Below are 21,814 nucleotides of genomic sequence, written 5' to 3' on the forward strand. Positions count from 1 at the left end.
CCTTCCCGCACCTTCCCGCACCTTCCCGCACCTTCCCTTCCCTTCATTTTGAAATGTAACAAGACATTCTCTTGCTGTTTTGCCATGAATGAACACAGAGGAGTCCTGAAAAAGAAATCCTCTCTAAAGATGAGTGGCAACATGTTAAATTTTCAACAGCCTTCCAATTGGTCAACAATATATGTTATCCTTAGTTCAGAATAAAGATGAGCAAAAAGTCCCTGTTTTTGTTAGCAAATTCAATCATTTAAATTCATCCCCCTGAGTAATACTCCTTTCCTATGATTCATCATAAATTTTTTAGCTATGTATAACTGCCCTTCAAAATTTTTCTTCACTTGACAAGGATTTGTCTCATCTTTTCCTTTTGAACTTCTTTTAATGTTTAAGATTCCACTTTTACACTGCTCTTTTTATGTCTTGTGTAACTCTTTCTAGCCTCTCTTTTGAGGAATTTCCTTTACTTATATTTATTCTTTGCCTAAAACTACCTCAGAATAGGTGCTCCACCTTTCCTGACTGGGGGAAATGGCTTTCCATGGGCAGTGCCAGGCACAGCACTGCTGGAAGCAGTAGGGGATAGAGCTGTCCTTTGTGTGCAGAGGGACAGTCCTTGCTTTACACAGCAGCTAAATTCATACTGATTGCTTCTAAAGGTATCCTCTGCACATGTACACCTTTGGCTGCTGCCCCACAAACCCCAGGGGGCAGGGGCACCACTCTGTGTCACAGCTGGGCACAGCCCTGCCAGCAGGAAGAGCAAACTGCTCTCCTCCATTTAGCTGGGGAGCCTGGGGACGGAGGCAGCCAGCATTTTTGAGAATCATGTTACTTGAATTTAAAGATCAGAATACAAACCTAGTTTCACATGCCTTAAATGTTTGAGTTTACAATACACCTGTTTCTCTACTGAGTTTTATGCTAATTAGATGTGTTGCAATAAATAATTGGATATTTTTATGGATTTCATTTTCATTTTCTAGCATTGTACTGTATGCTCAGATCAAACAAGGATTAAAAAGTCATATAAATAACTGCTTAAGTTATCCACATTTCTTGTGTCTTCAAGTTGTTTCTTTTTTTTTTATGAGCTTTTATCTTAAAACAAAATATGGGATAAAAATATTATTAATTATTTTTTTTTTGTATTTAATTTCCTCAAAATAAGATCCAGCATTCTGTTTCTCCTCTTCATTTACACTAAATTTCCAATTTAGAAATATCAGATGGTTTAACAGCATTTTTGGTCTTTTATTCCCGTGTCCATTGTTTCAATCTCTGCTTCTGAGGTAGATATCCTTCGGGTTTTAATGAAGAATCCAAATCTCTTTTATATTCAATCAATTTTGAGATCTGAATATAAAAGTTATAGTTTTTAGCAGTTCTACAAGATAAGATTATCTTGTTCTCAGATATGTTGGGTTTACTCTATCCTTCCATCACTGAGAAATCTGATTTCTGTTTTATTTTTACAATCTTTATCCATTATTGATGAAAATCAGCATCATATTATTGTCCTTTCTCATATTTGACAAGTGAACAATGAACAATATTTATCACTCAGCAGAGTCAAAAGAATTTCAATAGATTCTTACCTGTAATTCTGCTTTTCATTTCCTATGTGAAATCTGTCATATTGTGAATATGCCCGGTTTCCTTCCCAGTCCATTAATTCAATTCTTAGAGAATATTGCCTCTGACTTGTTATTGCAAAGATAAATTCATTTCCCAGCCAATGTTCACCTGATGGGCTACCAAAACCCTAGAAAAAATTGGCAAAATAACTAGATGTAATTATTGTAATTGGTAGAGCCTTTATACAATAATAAAACCATCATTATATTTTATCTGTACATTCTAATTACTGCTCATAGCTTTGCTCCAGTTTGACTGTCTCTAAAATGATTCTACTAGTATGTCTGATGTAGGAATGTCATTCACTTCAACTGGTGTTTGAAAGGGTAGCTGAGGTCAATTGGAAATCATTCTACAGGCCCATGATATTAATAGCATGAGACTGTATTTTCACGTGGTTCAGTGGGAATACTTGACATATTCTAGTCAGTATTATTCTACAATGCATTTAATATAGTGTTAAACCTTGTTACCTAGCTCTTCTCCTAGGCACCTTGCTCTCCTCACCTTTCACATGTTCAGATGATCTTATTTCTGGTTAATCAAGTGATATCATTTTCAAACATGGAAAAATAATAATGAAAGAAAAAATATAATTAATTATCAAAACCAGTTCCTAGACATATGTCTTTATACATCTTCCAGTTTTAAAGTTGTTTAAATTGTAGTGAATATTCTACTACATTAAATTTAAGATTTTATTTAATGTCATTAACTTATTAACTATATATTAGAATAATTGTTCTATTTAAACTATTATTCATACCTGATAACTCTTTGGTCTATTTTACATTTTTCTCTTTTTCTTCTTTAAACAGTAAAAATATTTTCAACTATAATATTTACTTGTGAAGAACTATTCCAACATGACTATGCTTATTCATATTTCTTAAGACAGGAAAAATGGGAACCAGAAATCTGATTTGCTTATAATGGTGTACTGGGGTTGTTTTAGAAGGTCCTGTGAAAATTTCCTAGTAAAACTAAATGAAAGATTGGATTATTTCCAGAAAGCACATATCTTTCAAAGGGGTTAAAATCAAGAGACTTCCTCGGTACTAAAGGTTAGATAATGAGAAATGTGTCTGTGAGTCACATTGGCAAGACATCGATCTTCTCTATATAATGTTTCAGTCAGTCTGAATATGAGATGAAAACATTGAAAATAGAGCTCTCTCTCTCTCTCTCTTTTTCTTTATTGTATTGCTGTGGCTCCAGCCCTGATTAGTTGTGTCTCTGGAGGATGAAATCCCTCCTCCCCAGAGGCCATGTGGTAGCACAGATAATACTCACTAAGGCAATGCATAGGTGTATCAGCTGCAGACTTCTAAGAAAAATTGATTTTAAAAATTTAGAAGCTTAAAAGTTTGACTGGTTCAAAAAATAAAAATGGAGGAAATTTTTTTTGTTGTTCCTAGAGAGAATTAGAGTAAAAAGTACTTTATTCAGGACTGATTTTTGTTTACACGACCCTACCTGAGGATATATTTGCAGACTCACTGATAGCAGAAGCTGAGAAGACATATCACATTTGGGTATGATGAGCTGAGTACACTAATTTGTATTTTGAAAAAGCTTGTCTGCTTTTTAGTTCAGAGACCATCAAGGGATTCCCCTGGACAAAGTGTTTAATCTTCAAGAGCTGCAATTCAGTGGTCTGTGGCAAGTCTCTAAGACTGACTGAAATGTGGGAGTATACTATTAGTTGGCTTTTCCTTTCCTGCATGTTATTTCATTATATCCTCTTTCTCCAGTATTTCCTTCAGAAGTCTCTGTAAATACTGCTTGTAGGTAATACCAGTGATACCCTGCTTTGAACACATCCAAAGCTGCTGCTCCTCAAGTTTTTCCATTATGAGGCTTTCTGTTACTTCTCATTTGTTACTTTGATGGAATTCACCTTCATATTTGGCTTCATACATTCCTCCTAAAACACAAAAATACTTGTTCCTCACCTGTATGAACCCTGTCTACAGCTGGCACACCCTTCTTTCGTTATCACTGTTTTCTGTCTGTGCCTTTCTTTCCATCTTGCCTTGTCTTTCTACCCTTGACTGTCCCACCTGGGGTCTCCTGTTTAAGCTGTGGCAGTGTCATACCAGAGCAGCCCGTGTTTTGTCTCTGACATCTTTCAACCCTGGTCACTGCCGCTCATCTTGGAGTAAGGCAGAATGTGCTCTGCATTGACCACCTACCAGGAACTTTGTATCCCTAAAATCCAGAAAGTGGAGCATATCATTCAAGTATCAGGTATCAGTCAAACTGGGTTTTCTTGGAGTTTACATGGGTTATTATTATTATTATTATTATTATTATTATTATTATTATCATTATCATTATCACTATCATTATTATCATTATTATCGTTATTATTATTATTACTACTATTACTATTATTAATAATATTTATTCATCATCATCATCTTTAAGAGAAAATTACTAGGAAATTCTTCCTCCCTTTTCCCACTGCAGGAAAGCTGAGGGGACTCCCCTTTGAACTGTTGTCTATTGAATTATATATATCTTATCTCATTCAGATTACAGCCTATTCAGGATGTAATATATGTAGTGTTTTAACATTGTATGATCCCTTATGTGTTTTATAGAAACTCCAGACACCATATATAATTATTCTGAAGTAATGATTTTTATTCTTCAAATTTGCACCTCCATCTCCCTTTTGACATGTGTTATTGCACTAAGATGAAAATCTACCACTAAGTGGTTTGCTCTCTTGACCAGAGGAAATGAAGCTGCAGAAACAGGGAGCAAAAGAAATATAAAAAGAAATATTAAAAATTATGAGGAAATCTACCCCATTAGTCATGAAAAAGGGAATCCTACTATCAGGGTTTACAATACTGAAACTCAGATAAAAAATGCCTAGAATAAGATTTTCTTTTTTCCTTGACAGAAATAACTTCTTTTTAAACAAACTGCTTGCTTTTATGAAAAGAAAACCAAGGAAGTAAGTGGGATATAAAACATTTCTCTGAAGCAAGGAATGTTCCAAAGGAGAAGCAGTGTACTTTATTAAACACCTAATATGGCTAGAAAGATATAAACAAGCAAACAGGCACTCAAAGTTTTCATGGATGTAAACCAGAGAGGAGCAGTACATTTCTGTTAAGCACAGAGTTGGCAGCAATTTCTTCAAGTATAATTTTATTATGCCAAACTCAACTGTTTCCAACCTGTATTTAGTCTGCAGTTTACTGCCTATATTTCAGAGCTGAAGAAAGACTTGCGTGCATACTGTTTTTCCCAGATACTTTGGCTGACTTAATAACTCTACAGCTCTTCTTGTTTATATCTTACTTAGATATACAAGAGCACTATTATTTTGATGGGATACGCAAACTTTTGTGTGCAGAAGAAAATTACATGATATTAGAAAAAAAAACAGAAAAAACTTGAAAAACATGATTTAATTTTGTGTTTTCATTCCCAACCCTGAGGCTATCAAAGAAAATGGTTGTGCCTGGTTCTTTTGATTTACCTTCAGAATCCTTAGCTTTAAAAGAACATTTCAGAATTTTACCTTACTTTTTTTTTTTCTTATCTCAGAATACAGGAAAAGAAACTTGCATAATTGTTATGCCCACCTGTCCCTTATATTTGTAAAATACTTTTTTAACACTTTTGAGGTTTCACAGAAACTTGAAGTTCAACAAGGTTTCAGAGAACTGGTGTTTGTGATGAGTTGCTGCTGGCAGAAATGCTGAAGGAGAAGCTCAGAAGTTGCCTATTCCAATTGCTACAAGCAGACACAGAGCAGCCAGCCAAGTGCAGATGCTGAATAAATATACCCTCAGAGGTTCTTAGACATCTGGAAGAGATTGAGGGACATAAAAGGGGAACTCAAGCTTTTACCACATAGAATCCTAGAAAATAATAGGGTTTCAGAAGATTATTTCAAGTAATAAGAATGGGGCTTCTATGTGGGACACAGGACAAAAGTCCACCGAAAAGAAGACCTCATTAATTTTGATGTTCATGAGAGAACTCAGTAATTGTCCAGTAATTAAAATTCAGTAATGAAAAATAAGCAGTTTAGTTAGCAGACCATTTGGGTTTATACTGCTACTCAAATCTGTGGGGCCCCAAGTGATAAGATGCCTAAAGCCTTTCCTAAGACCATGCTTGTCTTTTATGGACTGATGCCTAAGATTTAGGACAAGAAATTTGGTTTTGAGAATGCCTTAGGTCAGTATTAAAAGTTAACATTAGGAGTGACCTATTTCAGGCCCATAATTGTTATTAAATATATTTGTTTCCCAGTACATATATACACTGTCAACAAACACTTCAGTTTTTGCTTTCAAATACTTACAGCAAATGCTTTCATAACTGTGTTAAAGTTTTGTGCCTAAACTCAATGAATTTCATGATCCAAGTCATCCTCAGCTGTCAATCCACCAGGAAAAGGAACAGCTGTATTTCATGAATGTGTTTGCAGTTAACTACATTTTAAAACTCTTGAAACCCAATGGGCCTTAAACACTGTTCCAAAATTGCATTTAAAATAACTAAGAGACACTATTTGGTAATTATCTTTCTATATTTTGTTCATTATGTTTCCAAATAGAGCAATTCTCCAAACTACATTTTATTCCAAAAATAGTTAAATTTGCTTTTCTCTAGAAATTTGCATAATACTTTGAGATGGTTGGAAAATCAAAGACTTTAAGTTCCCAAAATAATGCTTAATGTAATAGGAAGAGGTCAGAAATTTCCAAAAGTTATCAGGGTTCTTCATTTTCCTCACTAGCACTCTATGGAAGCAGGGAGAACATAGCAGGGAAATATGCTTACATTTTCATAATATGTTTTCTTATTTCTCCACTATTAGTCACAAAAAGGATACACAAATATTTGCATTGACCTATCATAGGTTACTATAAAGTTTCATTTTATTCCTCAAAAACAAAAAAAAAAATATATTTTTGCTGCTGAAAATTGCATTAAGATCATGTTTCAGCAAACACTGATCTGAAATAACATATAAAAATCACAATCAATTAGTAAAATCTTTTATCCAGGTTATGTCATTGAGGAATAATAAAGTGATGTTTTATAATAGATTAGAGCGGATTGTTCTTGTCAACATGATAAAATTTGTTTTCAGAGTAAAGAAATAAAACAATACGGAACCTTACTGACAATCGTAAATCCATTTTTTTAGCCAGATGAAGCAAAGGTGTTTGTTGTTTCTATAAGACTATATCGTAAATTCTGTAAATTCTGACATAATGTTCAACTGCTATGCCAAAAAAAAATTAAAATATATTTTATTGGTCTTTTGTATGGATTAAAGTACTTAGAACTAGGGATTCAAAGACAAAATAAAATGATTGTATAATATTTATTCTAGATGACATCTGAGTTCTACATCAGCTCATTTTAAATTTCAATTAGGTTATTAACAGAGCCCAAACTACTAAACCAGTCATAAGTACAAAGAAACAGCATTCAGTATTGGTTTTAAAAATGCCCTTAAAAATTTACAAAGTTGATACTTATTCAAAAATAATAAGTAGGGTGCAAAAGAATTTTATTAGCTTTGGCAAAATCTGTGAGGGTATTCTGCCTGAATCATGTTGCTCTGAGTTCATTAAACAATTATCTCTCTTACTTTATTTATTTTGTCTGATAATGCTTACAGGAAGCTTTGACTTTTTATAGACAAAACAAATTGAAACCAGACACAGCCAATATATCCTATGGGTTCATCTTCTGTCAGACAATTCAGTGAATAAAGCAGATAATAATTCAGTGTTTTACAGCAGCAGTGACTTCCCAGAATCCATAAAGAATATTCAGCTCGTTTTGCCTTAGCTGAAAATGTGGAAAGGATATTGTTTAAGAAGACAATTTCTAAAAAATGTTTGTATACTTTTTTTGTATACTTTTGTGTTTTCATTTTCATCACAATATATTATTATTCATTCTGTGAATATTTGAAATAAAGATTTGGTTTATAGAAACTACTTCAGTATCCTCAGACTGTGTTAATTAATGTTAACTTAAAAGAATATTGAAAAACAATTCTAAATATTCAGATTTTTTCCTAGGAAATGCAAATTTGTTGGCAAGTTCAAAAAATATATTTGGATTGAAGCCAGAGATACCTTCTCAAAAGGCTAAAAAGAAAATTAAGCTATTGTCAGTTTAAATAAAGAACTAAATATCTGTATAGTCTACCTGAAAATCTTGTTCAGAACCTGCAGCAATTCAGTCTGTTGCACTTCATTCTAGACTAAATATATTAGTAGACATACAGAAATGAGGTTCACTTTTTACTTTTTTCTTCTCAAACACACACAGTATCGGTAGCAGCAAAACTTCCAATGAATGAAAGTCACAGTGACAGAAGGAAGTGCAAACCTTACACAAAGCTTACCTCTGGCTGGGCAAGGGCCCAAAACACCTCAGCTGCCTACACACATTTCCTACAAATAAAACAACCAGTACATCTTCCTCAGGACTGGATTTCAGTCTAACTTTTTACCATGTAACTGAAAATAGGAGAGTATTATTGAGACAAATGATGTTGAGAGCCTCTATCCCAAAACACCTTTTTCACTCTAGGACAAGTGAATGTTAGGAATGCACAGACACGTAGTGTGGCTTCTAGTAGGAGCATCTCAGGAACATTGGTATGTATTAAACTTATTTTTTGTGCTCTAAGAAAAACAAATTTTGAGATTCTGATAAATTTCTGATTCGTTGTTTGCAAAGAAATAAATGTTAAGTCTTAGGGCTAAATATGCAAAATGTAAGAAAAAATCTAAAAAATGTATTTTTGGTCATTTCAGAAAAAAAGAAAAACTTTTGGGATGTAGGTCCTCATTCTCTTCTCCAATCCCAAGCAGCAAAACTGAGCATGAATAGGAGCATAGATGCTACAGCAACTTCTAAAAGTTTGTCATTTTGAGAAGGGACTTGAGTTTCAACCTCAGAATCAGTCTAAATACAGCAAGCATCAAATTTATGGATTGTTTTTCAATCTCATGCTTGGGCTCAGCTGGTAGTCTAAACAGCTGAACAAGAATAGAAGTTGATTACATCAAAGTCAAAAAGTTATACTTCTAATTTGACCCGAGCCCCAAAGTGAAGAGCTGCTCCAGTAAATTCCAAACAGAGCAGATCACACAGAAGTTTCTCCTCTCTGAAGAGAAATGTTGTTCCACAATAAGAGCACACAACTGCTAGTTGGGAAGACCTCTGCTACAATTCCACTATTAGATTTAAAAAGCAACCTCACAGAATCTCACCTGACTCTTCTAATATAGAATTTTCATCTTGTGGTTAAAGCAGTTCTTTAATGACTGTAATCTTTCTCATGGTGCTCTACTAGAGGATGTTAGCATAACTAATCTAAATCTTAATATCATTATATAAAATTTATTAAGTAAAAGTCTTTTGAATACCACCTGAGTTTTATCAGTAAAAAATAATGCTGTTAAATTGAAGCACTGGTGGCAAAGCAGGCACAAGTATATATCCATGTGTCAACACAACTCTTGAAACTGATGTTATCCCAAAATATTTGCTTAGGAAAGACTGTGCTGAGTATAACACATTTAAAACACAACTGTGCTCCAACAAAAAATTGTGTTTAATTTCACATCCAAAATTATTCTCCAAAATAAAGAGGATGACTCCTTTTGTAGTATGGTGCCCAATATAGTGATCCAGCCCTCTCTGAGACAAATATTGTTTCATTCTTGCACCCTTACATAATTCTGTTTAAGCTAACTCTGTAGAATAAGCCTTGGTCAGGACCAGAAGAGCTTCATGAGTTTGTTTTCATAAAATGAAATATGGTCTCTCACCACTTCAATATCATGTCTATCTCTACTTGACACACTGGATTTAGATCTCAGGAGAAGCTGAGAAAATGCTGTCTTTTTTTATAGCACTGATGAAAGTAACAATTATCTGAGTAACTGTTGCAGTCAGAACAGACTTTTTTATCAAACAGCCGTGACATGCCACTCTTTAGAAGGGTGGGTCTCTGTGAAAGGTGTAACTCACATAATATCTTTATACACATTCCAGTCACCAAAAATAATTTCCTTATATCCAACTTACTTGGTAAATGTGCAAAAGAAACAAATAATTTCCATGTCATATATACCAGTCTCTTGAAGAAAATTGTTTATTTTCAGATGTATGAAATTGTGACTTTGGAGCATACTATCATAAGTAATGAATTTGTCACTGTGTGTTACAAAATTATTCACATCTTGAGTGTGACTTTTTTTATCCCCTTGTAATCATAACTCACTCTTGTAAGTCATTCATCCAACATATTAATTCAAGACCACCACTACTCCCAACCTGTCCGGTTTGTTTCCACTACAGAAACATAATTTTTCCAAGGTCACGTATTCCCTAGTTTTTGCTTTTCTCACAGGTCCATCCTGCTCTTAAATCCTTCATTTTGCAGAAGGGACCATGCTGGTATTACAAGGCACTTTATAAACTGATTCATGCTACTGCTAGGGAAAAAAACCACAAAGCCATCTCTTCTGAAGAAATTATGGGATTCATCTCCAGCTAGTAGCTAGATGGATAGATGTACAGATAGCTTTATGAAGGCTCTCTTCCTTACACAAAATTTTTTGTATTCCTTTCCTATTCCAAGGTTATCTTCAAAAATGCTTGCCCAGCTTCTTTGAACCGGTAATTCTTTCCCTCACAAGTGTTTCTCTAAGACACAGGGGAAATAACAATCTGTGAAAAGTGCTCTGAAAATTTTCTGTGCTAACAGTGAAACTGTCTCAGATCTAACACCAAAGTAGCCCTATGCCAGCTGTCATTTGAGAATGGCCCTGTTACCTGTCACTGCTTGGGCATTATCTGTGCATGTTATTTCAGTCAGGCAAAAACTACTCTCAAATTTAGTGATGAATAAATGTCTTTTGTCACAAGACATATTTGAGTCCTCTTTCAAAGAACACAGGGGTATATCTATCAATGCAAGAAGTGTGAAGATTTCATGACTGTAACAATGCATAACATACCTTAAATAGTTATAATCCTGGAAAAGGAATGAAAATTCATTCAGAATATCTAGCTTTAGAAAAACTGAGAATTATGGAAGATATTGTTCCCACAGTATGGGCTTTTAAATTATGAGCAATTTTTTTATTATTTTTTTTCTGTCAAGAACATTTTCCTCAGCCAAGCCATATGGTTTATGTAATTTCTGTTTAAAATCCCACCCACATCTGAAGCTATTTTGCACTAAGAGTGTGGAACCAGAATCAATAAGCCTATGCAAACAATTCTAAAAGGTGCTTTATGTATTTTTATGCAGTTATTGTCTCATTTGAAAAAAAAGTGATGAACATAATGTTGTAATTATTGAAATGGGTTGGAGCTCTGTCTGTAGCTGTTTGATTCTTCAAGTATTTGGGGATAAAATATAGCCTGAACACTATTTGTAAATGGATACAACTACAACAGAGAATTATCCATCATCAGTTAATGCTCCAAGAGGAAATTACATCAGTTTGAGTTTTTGCCTCTTTGTTCAGGACAAATACAATATAAATGGAGGTGAATACCAATTTTGAATGAGAAAAATGTGCAAGTTAACATTGCTACTGAAGCAATATGGTAAAAAAAAAAGAAATATCAGAGTTTAAAGACAAGAAAGGAGGACAGGGAGAATTTTAACAGAATTTAAAACTTGAAGTGAAACTTTCACAAGAGATATTAAAATTTTCAGTCTTAAAAGCTTACAACAGGTGGAGACCATAAAAGGAATTAGGAGTCCATATTCTGAAATAGGAGCTGAACAGTTTGGAAATAAAAATTGAATGTAACATCAGGAAGTTTTCAGAATGAACTGAAAAAAGGCAGTTGAAAAAAAAGTCTTTATTGGAATATTAGATCTTATGTATAATTCAAGCTTGTAGAACTTGCAAAGACTTGCACAAACATGAGGTGACCAGCAGCCTTACTGTCACCACAAGTCTTCAAGCCAAGAAAGTCTTCCAGAAAATAGGTATTACCTCTGTCTAAACCAAAGCTTACTCATGGAGGTGAACAGTAGGAAGTATATAAAAATGTGTAAAAACCATTGTGTCCAGAACAAAATCAGAGACTTAGAGTCTAAAGATGTCTTCAGCTGTTTTTTTAAGTAAGCAGAATACACAGATCACCAGACTTGTTATAATAGCTTAAATTTGCTAAGGCTCAGAGGAAAGTCAGACTATTCCAGATAACACAGCATAAATTCCCACCAGAATTGCATCCAAAAATACTTCCTGAGAAAGCTCTGGTGACTACCTCCGTGGTCTGGCTCTCAGTGTGTGAAGAGTTTAAGCCACAGAAGAACATAAATTATCTTGCTCTGGTGTCATACCATATCGGCACTATGGAGATAGCCATCAATTTGACCCAACAGCTTTAAGGAGAAGAGAAAAAGAAGAAACTGTAACAGAAATTGAAGTGGTTTTGCAGATGTGTTCTTCAGGCACACGCAAATGCTACTGATGACTTCTGAAACAATTGGCAGCAGTCTTGTTCTAAGCACTGAACTGTTGGACTCTTAGATATTAATCAGGAACATGAAATTAAAGAATGTGGAATTTTGCGCTGAACGTCATTCTTGCCTCAAAGAAACCAAAAGAAAAAGCAGCTGCTGGTCAGGAAGGTAGGAAGTGGTCAAAGAAATTAATCTTTGAGTGCACTCAAAGTGTACAAGTGATCATAATCTGGCTTATGACATTATGAATGATTAAAAGAAGTGATAGGTTTTCTTCATCAGAGAATAGAAAGTAGCAATTAAGGCACAGTGTACAATTAAATACTGACATGCAGGAAAAAAACTGGCTAGGATAAAGATTGCTGTGAGCTGGCTATGGCACACAATTTCAAATACCTATTGAGAGTTTTTCTCGAATCAAAGAAAGTAAGAAAATAATTTTAAATGTCTGAGGAAATTCCCAACAGACTTGACCCCAAAGAGAGTCCCCTAGGAAACTCATAGTGAATGTAGGACTATCAAGTGTGGAATAAATTGAGAGAATTTCATGGGAATTATTAAACTAGACATGGTAAAAGGCTAGAGAATAGGGAACCCAATACTCCATCACCTAATTTGGCAAAAATGAAGACAGTCACTGCAAAAGGTGCATTCATCCAAGAACTGAAATCTGGAAAATGATCAAGAAGTTTCAACAGCCAAGTTAGCACATGAGCTAACCATTTACTCAGATTTGATTATTGCTAATAACTGCCTAATAAATGCCAGAAACTGTGTCTTGGACGGCAAGCTTATGAAAAACCCCCTTCTAAAGGGTCTTGGGTTTGCAGATGGCAAGCAATAGTTTTTCAAGTGATATTCCCCTCTAGAGATCAAAAATTTTAATAGTGTTTTAATTTACATTTACTCAAACAAAGAAATATGAAAAATGCTTGAAGCTTGTTTCAAACTTCAAACTCAAACCTGAAATTATTTGTTATTCCATTTCAACTTTTTTTTTTCTGATAAACAACAAACAGGATGACAGAAAACCAATTGCAAAATGCAAAAGAACAGATGTAGTAGATACTGATAAGGAAAGGATGGAAGGGTGAACTTAAGGGGTTTTCTCTGAGTTTATTCCAATGACTATTGAATGAACAAAACTCAAATGGCCCAAGAGATTTCTTAGTCAGAAATGAGTTCTTAGAAGCAAAGGTACAAATTACACTGCACACTATAAGACTAAGAAGAAAACCTAAGGATACTAGAAACATATGCTCCTAAGCAAGAAGATAAGCAGTCTTGCAAAACAATGAATCTGTAGTTTTTTGTACTCATTAGCTGTTGTTTCAGATACCAAGGAAAGCATTACTTTACTTACAGAATGGAGGCTAAATGCAAGTGGAGATGAAAAAAAAAATAGAGGAGGAAAAATTAGTACTGCTATTGCACTGGCACTGACTGTGTGGCAATTTATGTATGAATGGAATTGTATACTTCCTACTCTAAAGATTTATGGCTACCCTCTCCCTCACTTAACCTACTGTATTGGTGTCTAGGACAGAATTGAAGCACTTCCACGTAAGCTGAAGGCACCAGCATGAAACTGCACCAAAGACAATGAGCACCTCATCGCTGTCAGGTGAGTCCTGTAACCCAGCAGAGACTGCTCCGTGCACACCCTTCCCATGCAGGCTGCCACAGCGATCTGTTTAGAGCCAGATTATACATGCAGCAGCCTCCTAACACTGTAATATCCAATAACTTGAGAGGGCTTTAGCAGTAGTACAAGCTGGTGGCCTGAATTCCTGTCCAGCTCAGAAGCTGGCAGTCAGGACTTGCTTATAGCTCAAAATCTTCAACAGTTTTCCAGATTTCTTTCCAATAAGAACTAAATGCACAGAAAATAAATGAAACCCCAGAGACCTGTGGTTGCTCTTATTATATTATGATATTATTTCCATTAGCTTCAGGACCCCAATGAGACACAAGCACATGAATAATATCTTAACAAAACTGGAAATCTCTATCTGACCAATGGGCTGAAAAAACACACATTAAATTCAACTGCTCCAAGTAAGCCTGGGTGCTATCATGCTCTCCCACACTACCCAGCTTCCACTGGAAGAAACACACCCGGTAAGTGTCAGGAAGGAGAGGGGGTGTGGTCCGACAGATACCACACACACTCTCCGAACAACCAAAAAATTAAGTTAGTGGTGTTTTTGGCTTGAAGCTCAAACACTTTCAGATATCCCAGTAATACACAGAGAGTCCACCAGCCTCTACCATTCTACATTCACCACTTGGTGTTATACAATAACCACAGAAGGGAGCCTGAGATTGTTACTTTGGTGAAACGGTTCATAGAAGCAGAGCAAGCCTGAATCCCATCTTGTTTCATGACATATAGGATAAATGGTTAATAAAAGTCCAAAAGGGATCCTTTTTGTTTGGTAGAAGTAAAGGATCCCTTAGAATATTATATCATTCCTAAAAAGGAGCCACATTAATTCAAACTGTTTGAACTAGACAAAACCAACAGAATCTAATCTTGTACAGATTCACACTATTGTGAAGGAAAAGTGGAGGAAAATGACTAAGTGAAGGGCTATATATAAAAAAAGGCCACATGGGAAAATTCTACAAAGGTCTGTATTTATTACACTGGCTAAGAAAATTTCAGGAGATAAAAACTGAGAAATTCATTATTGTGATATGTATGAATTTTAAAAAATCCATATGGAAGTTGCACATACAAATTCTAATTTCCTCACTAGTAAAACTGGTAGAATCTCCAAATTTTGGTTCCCCCAAAATAATGTGATCCTTTATATTTTATTTGATTCTGAACCAAAATCAAACAAAACAGTTTTCAAGTCTTCTTCTAAATTAAAACAATATGAATTCTTAAAGAAATTTCCAATTTTGTAGCTATTAAAAAATATATTCTGTCATTTTAATATCACTTTAGCTAATATATATTACAAAATAGATTACATCCTCTAGGTATCCATAGGAGCAGGAGTCTGACCCAAATTATTATTTATATTTTGAAATAACATAAAAGTATTGAAAATAAAATATCAATAGAATCCAAAATTAGATTTCAGTTCAATAATATGATATTATGTTTATTTCTGAAATTGTAAGTTCTATGATAGAACTTTTTCCCATAGAAATTTTTACTAAACTGAACTTGCTTTTATTTTTATATTTAAAATTCTCTTTTCAGAGAGTTTTTTAGTGTTTTTGGAAAACTGTAAAAAGAGCCTTTCTCTGTCAGGCAGATAACCCACTGCGGAAAACTGCACTAGGAACATCATTGAAATCCAAGCTAGTCCCCAGGGACTCAGAGAAAGGATCTCCATCACAAAGTTTGATCAGGCAGAGAATTAAAAAAAAAAAAAAAAAAAGAAGTTATTTAGATTGGAATAATTTTTTTTTGAGTTGGCAAAGGGAAAATAGCCTGCTTGAAGTCATGTCATCTTTAATTTGGTAAGTTATTTATTTTCTTGTAATCCTATTTGAAGTATCAACATTTCCAGTACATTGACTTGACTGGCAGATGTGCTGTATGATTTGGGATAAACCCAGTAAAAATTTTTATTCCTATCTGAGGTGGTCCAAATTTTGAATGAGTTCCTCTCAGCTGAAAACATTCATGCCTTAGAAATATCATCACATGCCTATTACCTCTTAACATCACATCAAGTCAAAACTTCAGAGAGACAGACAGCAGCATTCTGGCCTCATCTCATTTTAATCTCAGTAACTGATCTGGAAGAAACTCTAAACCAGGGGAAATAATGCTCAACTAAGTAAGTAAGAAGTATTTTCAAAAGTAACAGACATGATGAAAGGTAGTTCATAAAAGAGTGCAGGACCATCCATTTACGGCAATAGGAAGTAGTAACTGCAATCTGACACTTGTATGAATTGTACAGCTATTGCACATTTTTCACCTTACCATTTTGTACTCTTTCCAGCTTTTCTGAAAATCCAGACTTCCATCTTCTCGGTGTTGTATAACTGTCCATCCTCCTCCAGCAATTTCCATGTTGCAAAAGACCTACACAGTAAAAAACCAAAAATTTCAAAACCCGAACAAATAATAAAACAAGTTTCCATTGGAATTCTGGCATCTTTGAGGGGGGGAAGTATTTGTGAATAACAGTATTAAGAGTGTTTTTCTATGCACGCATGCCCTGTTCCCTAAAGGACATCCTCAGTCATTTGATGACAACCAGTTCTCTTATGTTTAGTGTAATTCTCCCAGCAATGTCTCCTTTCAGTACATCACCAAGAACATCTCCCCATCATCCCCTTCTGCTTCTTCAGCTTTCCCTTCACATTGCCTCCATGCTCTCTTTTCTATTTTCTCTGCAGTGCTCCTGAAACCACTTCCTTCCTCTTAATAAACAAGAGTAATTCTTTCAGTGATAATAATTCTTCATATAGCTTTTAGCAGTGTCATTTGGTCTCAGAGAGAATCTTGAGATTCTTGCAGAATCAAGAATTTAATCCTGAGTCTGAAAAGTAGCACGGATTATTATTCACCTGTGAATAATTTCCTTTGAATTGTAATATTACCTACAGTGTTCCAGGCAGTGTCCCAAAATGGGACAGGTGATGTCAGAGCAAACTGCCTTACACTGACAGAGAACATAGATAGAAACAGGCTCAAGAGATGAGGTCTGTGAGACAAGCTCATAAGTTACTGAATATGTAAGGTTATATCTTGTCACCCTCATGCTAAGAAAATTATAACCTAGATACTGAAGATTCTGTGTATAAAGGATAATGGAACAATTTGACAATTTTGTTGATGCTTGATTTTAGAATATTGTGTAAACTGAAATCTGTTACCAATCTTAAATAAACCATATAATAATAAAAATGGATATTAACTTTTATTCACTTCACTCTTTTTCATTATCCTTGCAAAAATATAGAAGATAAACTATGAAACAATTAAAATACTGCTTGTGCATTTGCTTTTCTTGGTATGTGACAAGCAGCAATAATTTTTGTTCCTGTTTTTGTAGAACACTTAATTTTAAGATCAAAGTTTCTGAGGGTTACTCATTCAAGCAAATATTCCTGATTTCATTCTCCTGAACTCATCCATGTCATATTGACACTGCAACTATCCTAAATTTTGTTTGTCTGTGCTTTTAAAAGCTGTATTTTGCCCTTAAAGTAAAAAGTTGGTGTGTAAGAGTGTTGAAGATGTTTAGCTTTTGGCACTCATATCAGTGAGTCCATCCATTAAGCACTGGACGGCAATTTAAAGCTTCATGTAGCTTTGACAAATTGGAGGTTACTATCCAACACGGTTAAATAAAAATTTATCCTGCAGTTGACTAGAGAACCATATTCTATCTACCCTCAGGAAAAGCCATTCTAAATTTCTCCTACTCATAAGAACTGTCATAGTAACAATATGCAAGTGTTTTTGTTTTAATTTGCACCAGGCTTGCCAAGTGGAGTCCCTGTGAAAGTGCAGGAAGGAAACAGAATACCAGGACAAACATGAACTTGATTCAGGGTAACCACAAGAAAACCCACAATTTTCTAGACAAATATTTTGGCCCTATTCCTTTTTTAGGGAAGCCACTGTGAGTCAAAACATTTATTTTCAGGATTTAATGTCTTTAGTCTGATTTACGGTGAGAATTTCTAAAAGATGGATTTACTTTCCTTATAAGTCACTTCAAGCTCCCATGAATCCACTGCCAATTTCTAAAGCATTAAATCCTCGACTGTATTAAGACTACTCATTTTAAGGACACACGCAAATTTTGGGATTTTCATACTACAATATAATGAAATACCTATCAAAAGACTGAAGTTTTCTGAATAATAAATCAAATTGAAAGAGAAAACTTCAAAGTGAAAAAAATATTGGCCAGCAGCACATTTTTCACTTGCCATCATTGTATGGTCTGGCACTTTCCATAGTGGTAGACACAAACACCTGCAATATTAACAGGAGTTCAAGGTGATTGTAGATATTACTGTGCATAACTTTAGCCTTGTCTGTCCCAGAAAAGATCAAGGCAGTCAGGTGTTTAACACCACTTAATGTGTTCTGATAGTTAAGCCCCTATTAGAAAAGGATGAAAAAAGTGACTGAATCTGTATACATTATAGATTCTGATTTTATAATTAATAAAATAACCTGACTTAGAATAAAAGACTATCCAAAATATTGCACTCTTGCTCTTCTTTACATGCATGGGTAAAAATTCTCAAGCTCATAAAAGGCAAAGATGGGATTATTTCTACTTATTTTAGCTTTATGGACTAAATTATTAAAAATTTTATAATTAGCATTCAGAGTTAACCTAAATTTTAAAGTAAATAGAAGATATGAAATTTCTACAAATTGTATTTTAAGTGCATGCACACTAAGACCCCTCAAGTCTACCTTATTGGCATGGAGCAACAAGCTCAAAACCAAACCTTTGAGATTCAGGGAATGTGTCTCTGCTATGTAGAAACAGTCTGATGACTACCATGTTGGAGAACAGTTTGCACAGTACAGAGGGATAGCCTACATTTAAAATGGGTTAAAATTCTGCCAGATGCACTCAGAGAGAGCATCAGCACCAATTTAGTGGGAAGTCCACAAGAAAAAAAGTAAAGAGGGAGGAGTGAAGAGCACAGCCATAGCAATTGCTTTTGCAGAACCATAAAGGCACAGACACACAGAGCCCAGCAGCAGTGGATAACGTTGCATTTTCAGTGTAGTGCACCAGAGGTTGGTGACAGCCACATTTGGGAGGGCATTAGAGGAGCCAGTGGGTGAGTCAATACACTGGTCCAAGGGGACATGCAGACGTCCTGTTTGCAGCCAGGCCAATCATACCTGGCCTACCTTGACTCCCAAAGGCAATTTGGCTCTTTCAACTCCATAATGGGGACAGTCACCTCGCTTTCACTGCTCCCTTGCTCATCAGAAGCCTTGCTTCCCCTGTAGCTCACCCTGACTTTGCTGGGGACTGAGAGGATTCCTCTTGCCTTTTCTTTCACTTGGAATAATCATCTGTCCACATTATCAGATTATGATTATAGAGTAATTGTCTATCCTCATTATTATTGCACATACACAAGCCAGAATAAGCCAATTAATTAGCTTAATAGTTTAATTCTATCTTTTTATATATAAAAATATCAAATATTATTAAGATCCTTTTTAACAGACATCAAACACTAATTTTTGTTGAAGGGTTTGAAGACTAATGAACTATCTTAATGAACTGTTGAAGCTGGGAACAAGAAACAAAAATTTCATATTAAAATGAGGCATATAAATTGTATGGAGCATGAAGGATAATTTTTTGTGAATATATGAATATGAAACCAACAAAACACTAAAACTAAGAGTATTGTTTGTATATATGACAAAGGTATTTTCCATTGAATATCAGGATTCTATTAAGTATCCCTTAGAAAATACAAAATGAAATGAAGGTATATTTTGTAACGTGATGTATAAAGTTGTTATGAATAAGATAACTGCCTGTGACCGTGAGTAATACAGAAGATAATAAGATATTAGGGCTCCTAAGACATGTCAGAACTGTGCATTGCATTGTGATAATCCAGTTCGCTTTAAGTTGGCTTTAAAGAACAGCTCTGTCTCCATGGAGTACCTATGAGGATATTAGAGCAATCTGACTGTGTCTGCATGGTGCTACCTCTGGGCTAATTAGTGCTGGCACAGGCTGCATTGATGTGATTTTGAAGCTATCTCAGCTGGAGTTGGTTCAGGGTTAGGGCACTACCTTACAGCTTGTTTTAATGACCTTCATGTCTAAAAAAACACCTGTTAATGCAATCACACTCCTCACTTGACTAACATGAACATGCCTGGGATCAGCTCTTGCTGTGTTATTGCTAGGGCAAGACAGAAACTGGTGTACCAGAAATGCCCTCAAAATACAGAAACAGACACTCCTGCCGTTCCTTGCTAAAACAGGAACCCTCCAGGAAAACATGCAATGATAGCAGCCGAGTTGTGAGACCTGTGTTGATTGATAGCAGAGTGTAATCAGGGATATAGTGGAAACACAGAATGGCTTCCATTGTGTTACTGTCCTTATACTGCCAGTGAAGTGTGTTTGAGGTAAATATACCAGAAGCATCACTATCACAGTGTTTTCAGGCAAACATTGCTTTTAATTGCATTCCATCTTCTGGTCATGGTTTATGAGCTTCAGTAAGGCTATAAAAGCTACTGCCAGTTGGTAGATGTGATTTGGACATAGATGTTACATCTCTTTTTGACTGGAGCAGAATTATTCTTGTCCTCAGTAATGCTTTCAGGCATATCTGCCTTTTTTGTCATGTCAATTATTTTCACATTCACATTCACCACAATTATGTTGATCTTGGCCCATAAAGCTCTCCCACCCCAATTCTACTCATGGCTTAATGAACTCTAACTCCTAAACTATAACATCTTGATGTTTACAGGCTTACAAAGGCCTTTTGTAATACCAAACCCCACACAGGAATAAGGTTGGCATATCTTCATATAATCATTATATTACTTTAAACATTAATATTGGTAATATTTTTTACAGTTTTTTTCTGTTTGCAGGGCCACCATTTTACTGCAGTAAGAATAAATTCACCAGACAGACAGAAGTGGTTTCTTTCCTCTTGTCTGGCCCACTTTATGGCCACCCCTGTATTTCCCAGGTAATCAGCCCTTAGTCTTGGTGGCTGCTCCCAACAGTGCCCTGTCAGAGGGACAGCCAGCATTCCCCCATAGATAAGTTTGGGTTAGGTTATCCACTCATATGCCTAGACTCAGCTGGCTCAAGCACCTTAGCAACAAAAGCCTTGCAAAAAAAATAGTCTCTTATCCAGACTAATGTTTCATTTGCATTAAAAAAAAAACCTCCCAAGTCTTTTCTTTGAGAAGGACAGGATTATACACGCTTCATAATTTCAAGCAGTGCTAGCACAGAACATGTTGTGTTCTTTACAACCACTTTTCCTTTTCCTCTACAAGAGAAGCAAATTATTTTAAATCCTTATCTATACAGACTACTCATTCTGCTCTTTCTTTCCTCATGCTACCAGATAATCCCCTAGATCAGCTTCCTCATTATCACACTTTACAAATTCACTTTTAAATTTTATCGCAGATTTATTTGCAGCCGTAGTCTGATTCAACTCGGCTTGCCAAGTGGGAGGATGTGAGTCAACTATTGAGTGTACGTTGGAACTTAGGAAGGATTTTCTGTCAGTGGGAAAGAAGAATGTCTGGAATAATACAGTTTATCATTTTCTCAGTCTATTGTACTTTTTAAAGACTAAATATAAGACAACCTTTTTATACCAGTACAATTTTTTGTGGAGTGATAACTTCAATAAAGGCTCAAAACCCTCCTTTCAGTTCAGAGCAATATCATACTAAGAAACAAGAAAATAAACCCAGTCTTTACCTTTTTAGGATCTGACACATTGTTAATATAAATAGTGTAGACCCCACTTTTGTTAAAACCAGATTGGTATACATCTGCACAGTCTCTGAATGGCTTTTCTTCTTCCTTTTTTGCATTCTTTAGTAAAACTGCAAAACAAAACACATGATAATATAAGTTACAACAACAGTCTTAAGCATTTCTGTACCTAGGAAGTCAACTTTTGCACACTGCACCCCTCTTCAAAAAA

At 35.1% G+C, this 21,814-nt stretch overlaps 1 protein-coding gene across 1 annotated transcript in view; it reads right to left on the reverse strand.

Moving 5' to 3' along the window:
• The window catches only part of ANGPT1 (angiopoietin 1), a 152,304-nt gene that overhangs the window by 35,896 nt on the left and 94,594 nt on the right, over positions 1-21,814 (reverse strand). Inside the window, exons 5-7 of the mRNA XM_015620204.3 lie at positions 21,586-21,713; positions 16,092-16,193; positions 1,596-1,762 (exon numbers count right to left, since the gene is read on the reverse strand). Coding sequence (XP_015475690.1) covers positions 1,596-1,762; positions 16,092-16,193; positions 21,586-21,713 — 397 coding nt within the window. The remainder of the gene's footprint in view (positions 1-1,595; positions 1,763-16,091; positions 16,194-21,585; positions 21,714-21,814) is intronic.

Source organism: Parus major, chromosome 2 (genome assembly GCF_001522545.3).
Source record: "Parus major isolate Abel chromosome 2, Parus_major1.1, whole genome shotgun sequence".
Lineage (NCBI taxonomy): Eukaryota > Metazoa > Chordata > Aves > Passeriformes > Paridae > Parus > Parus major.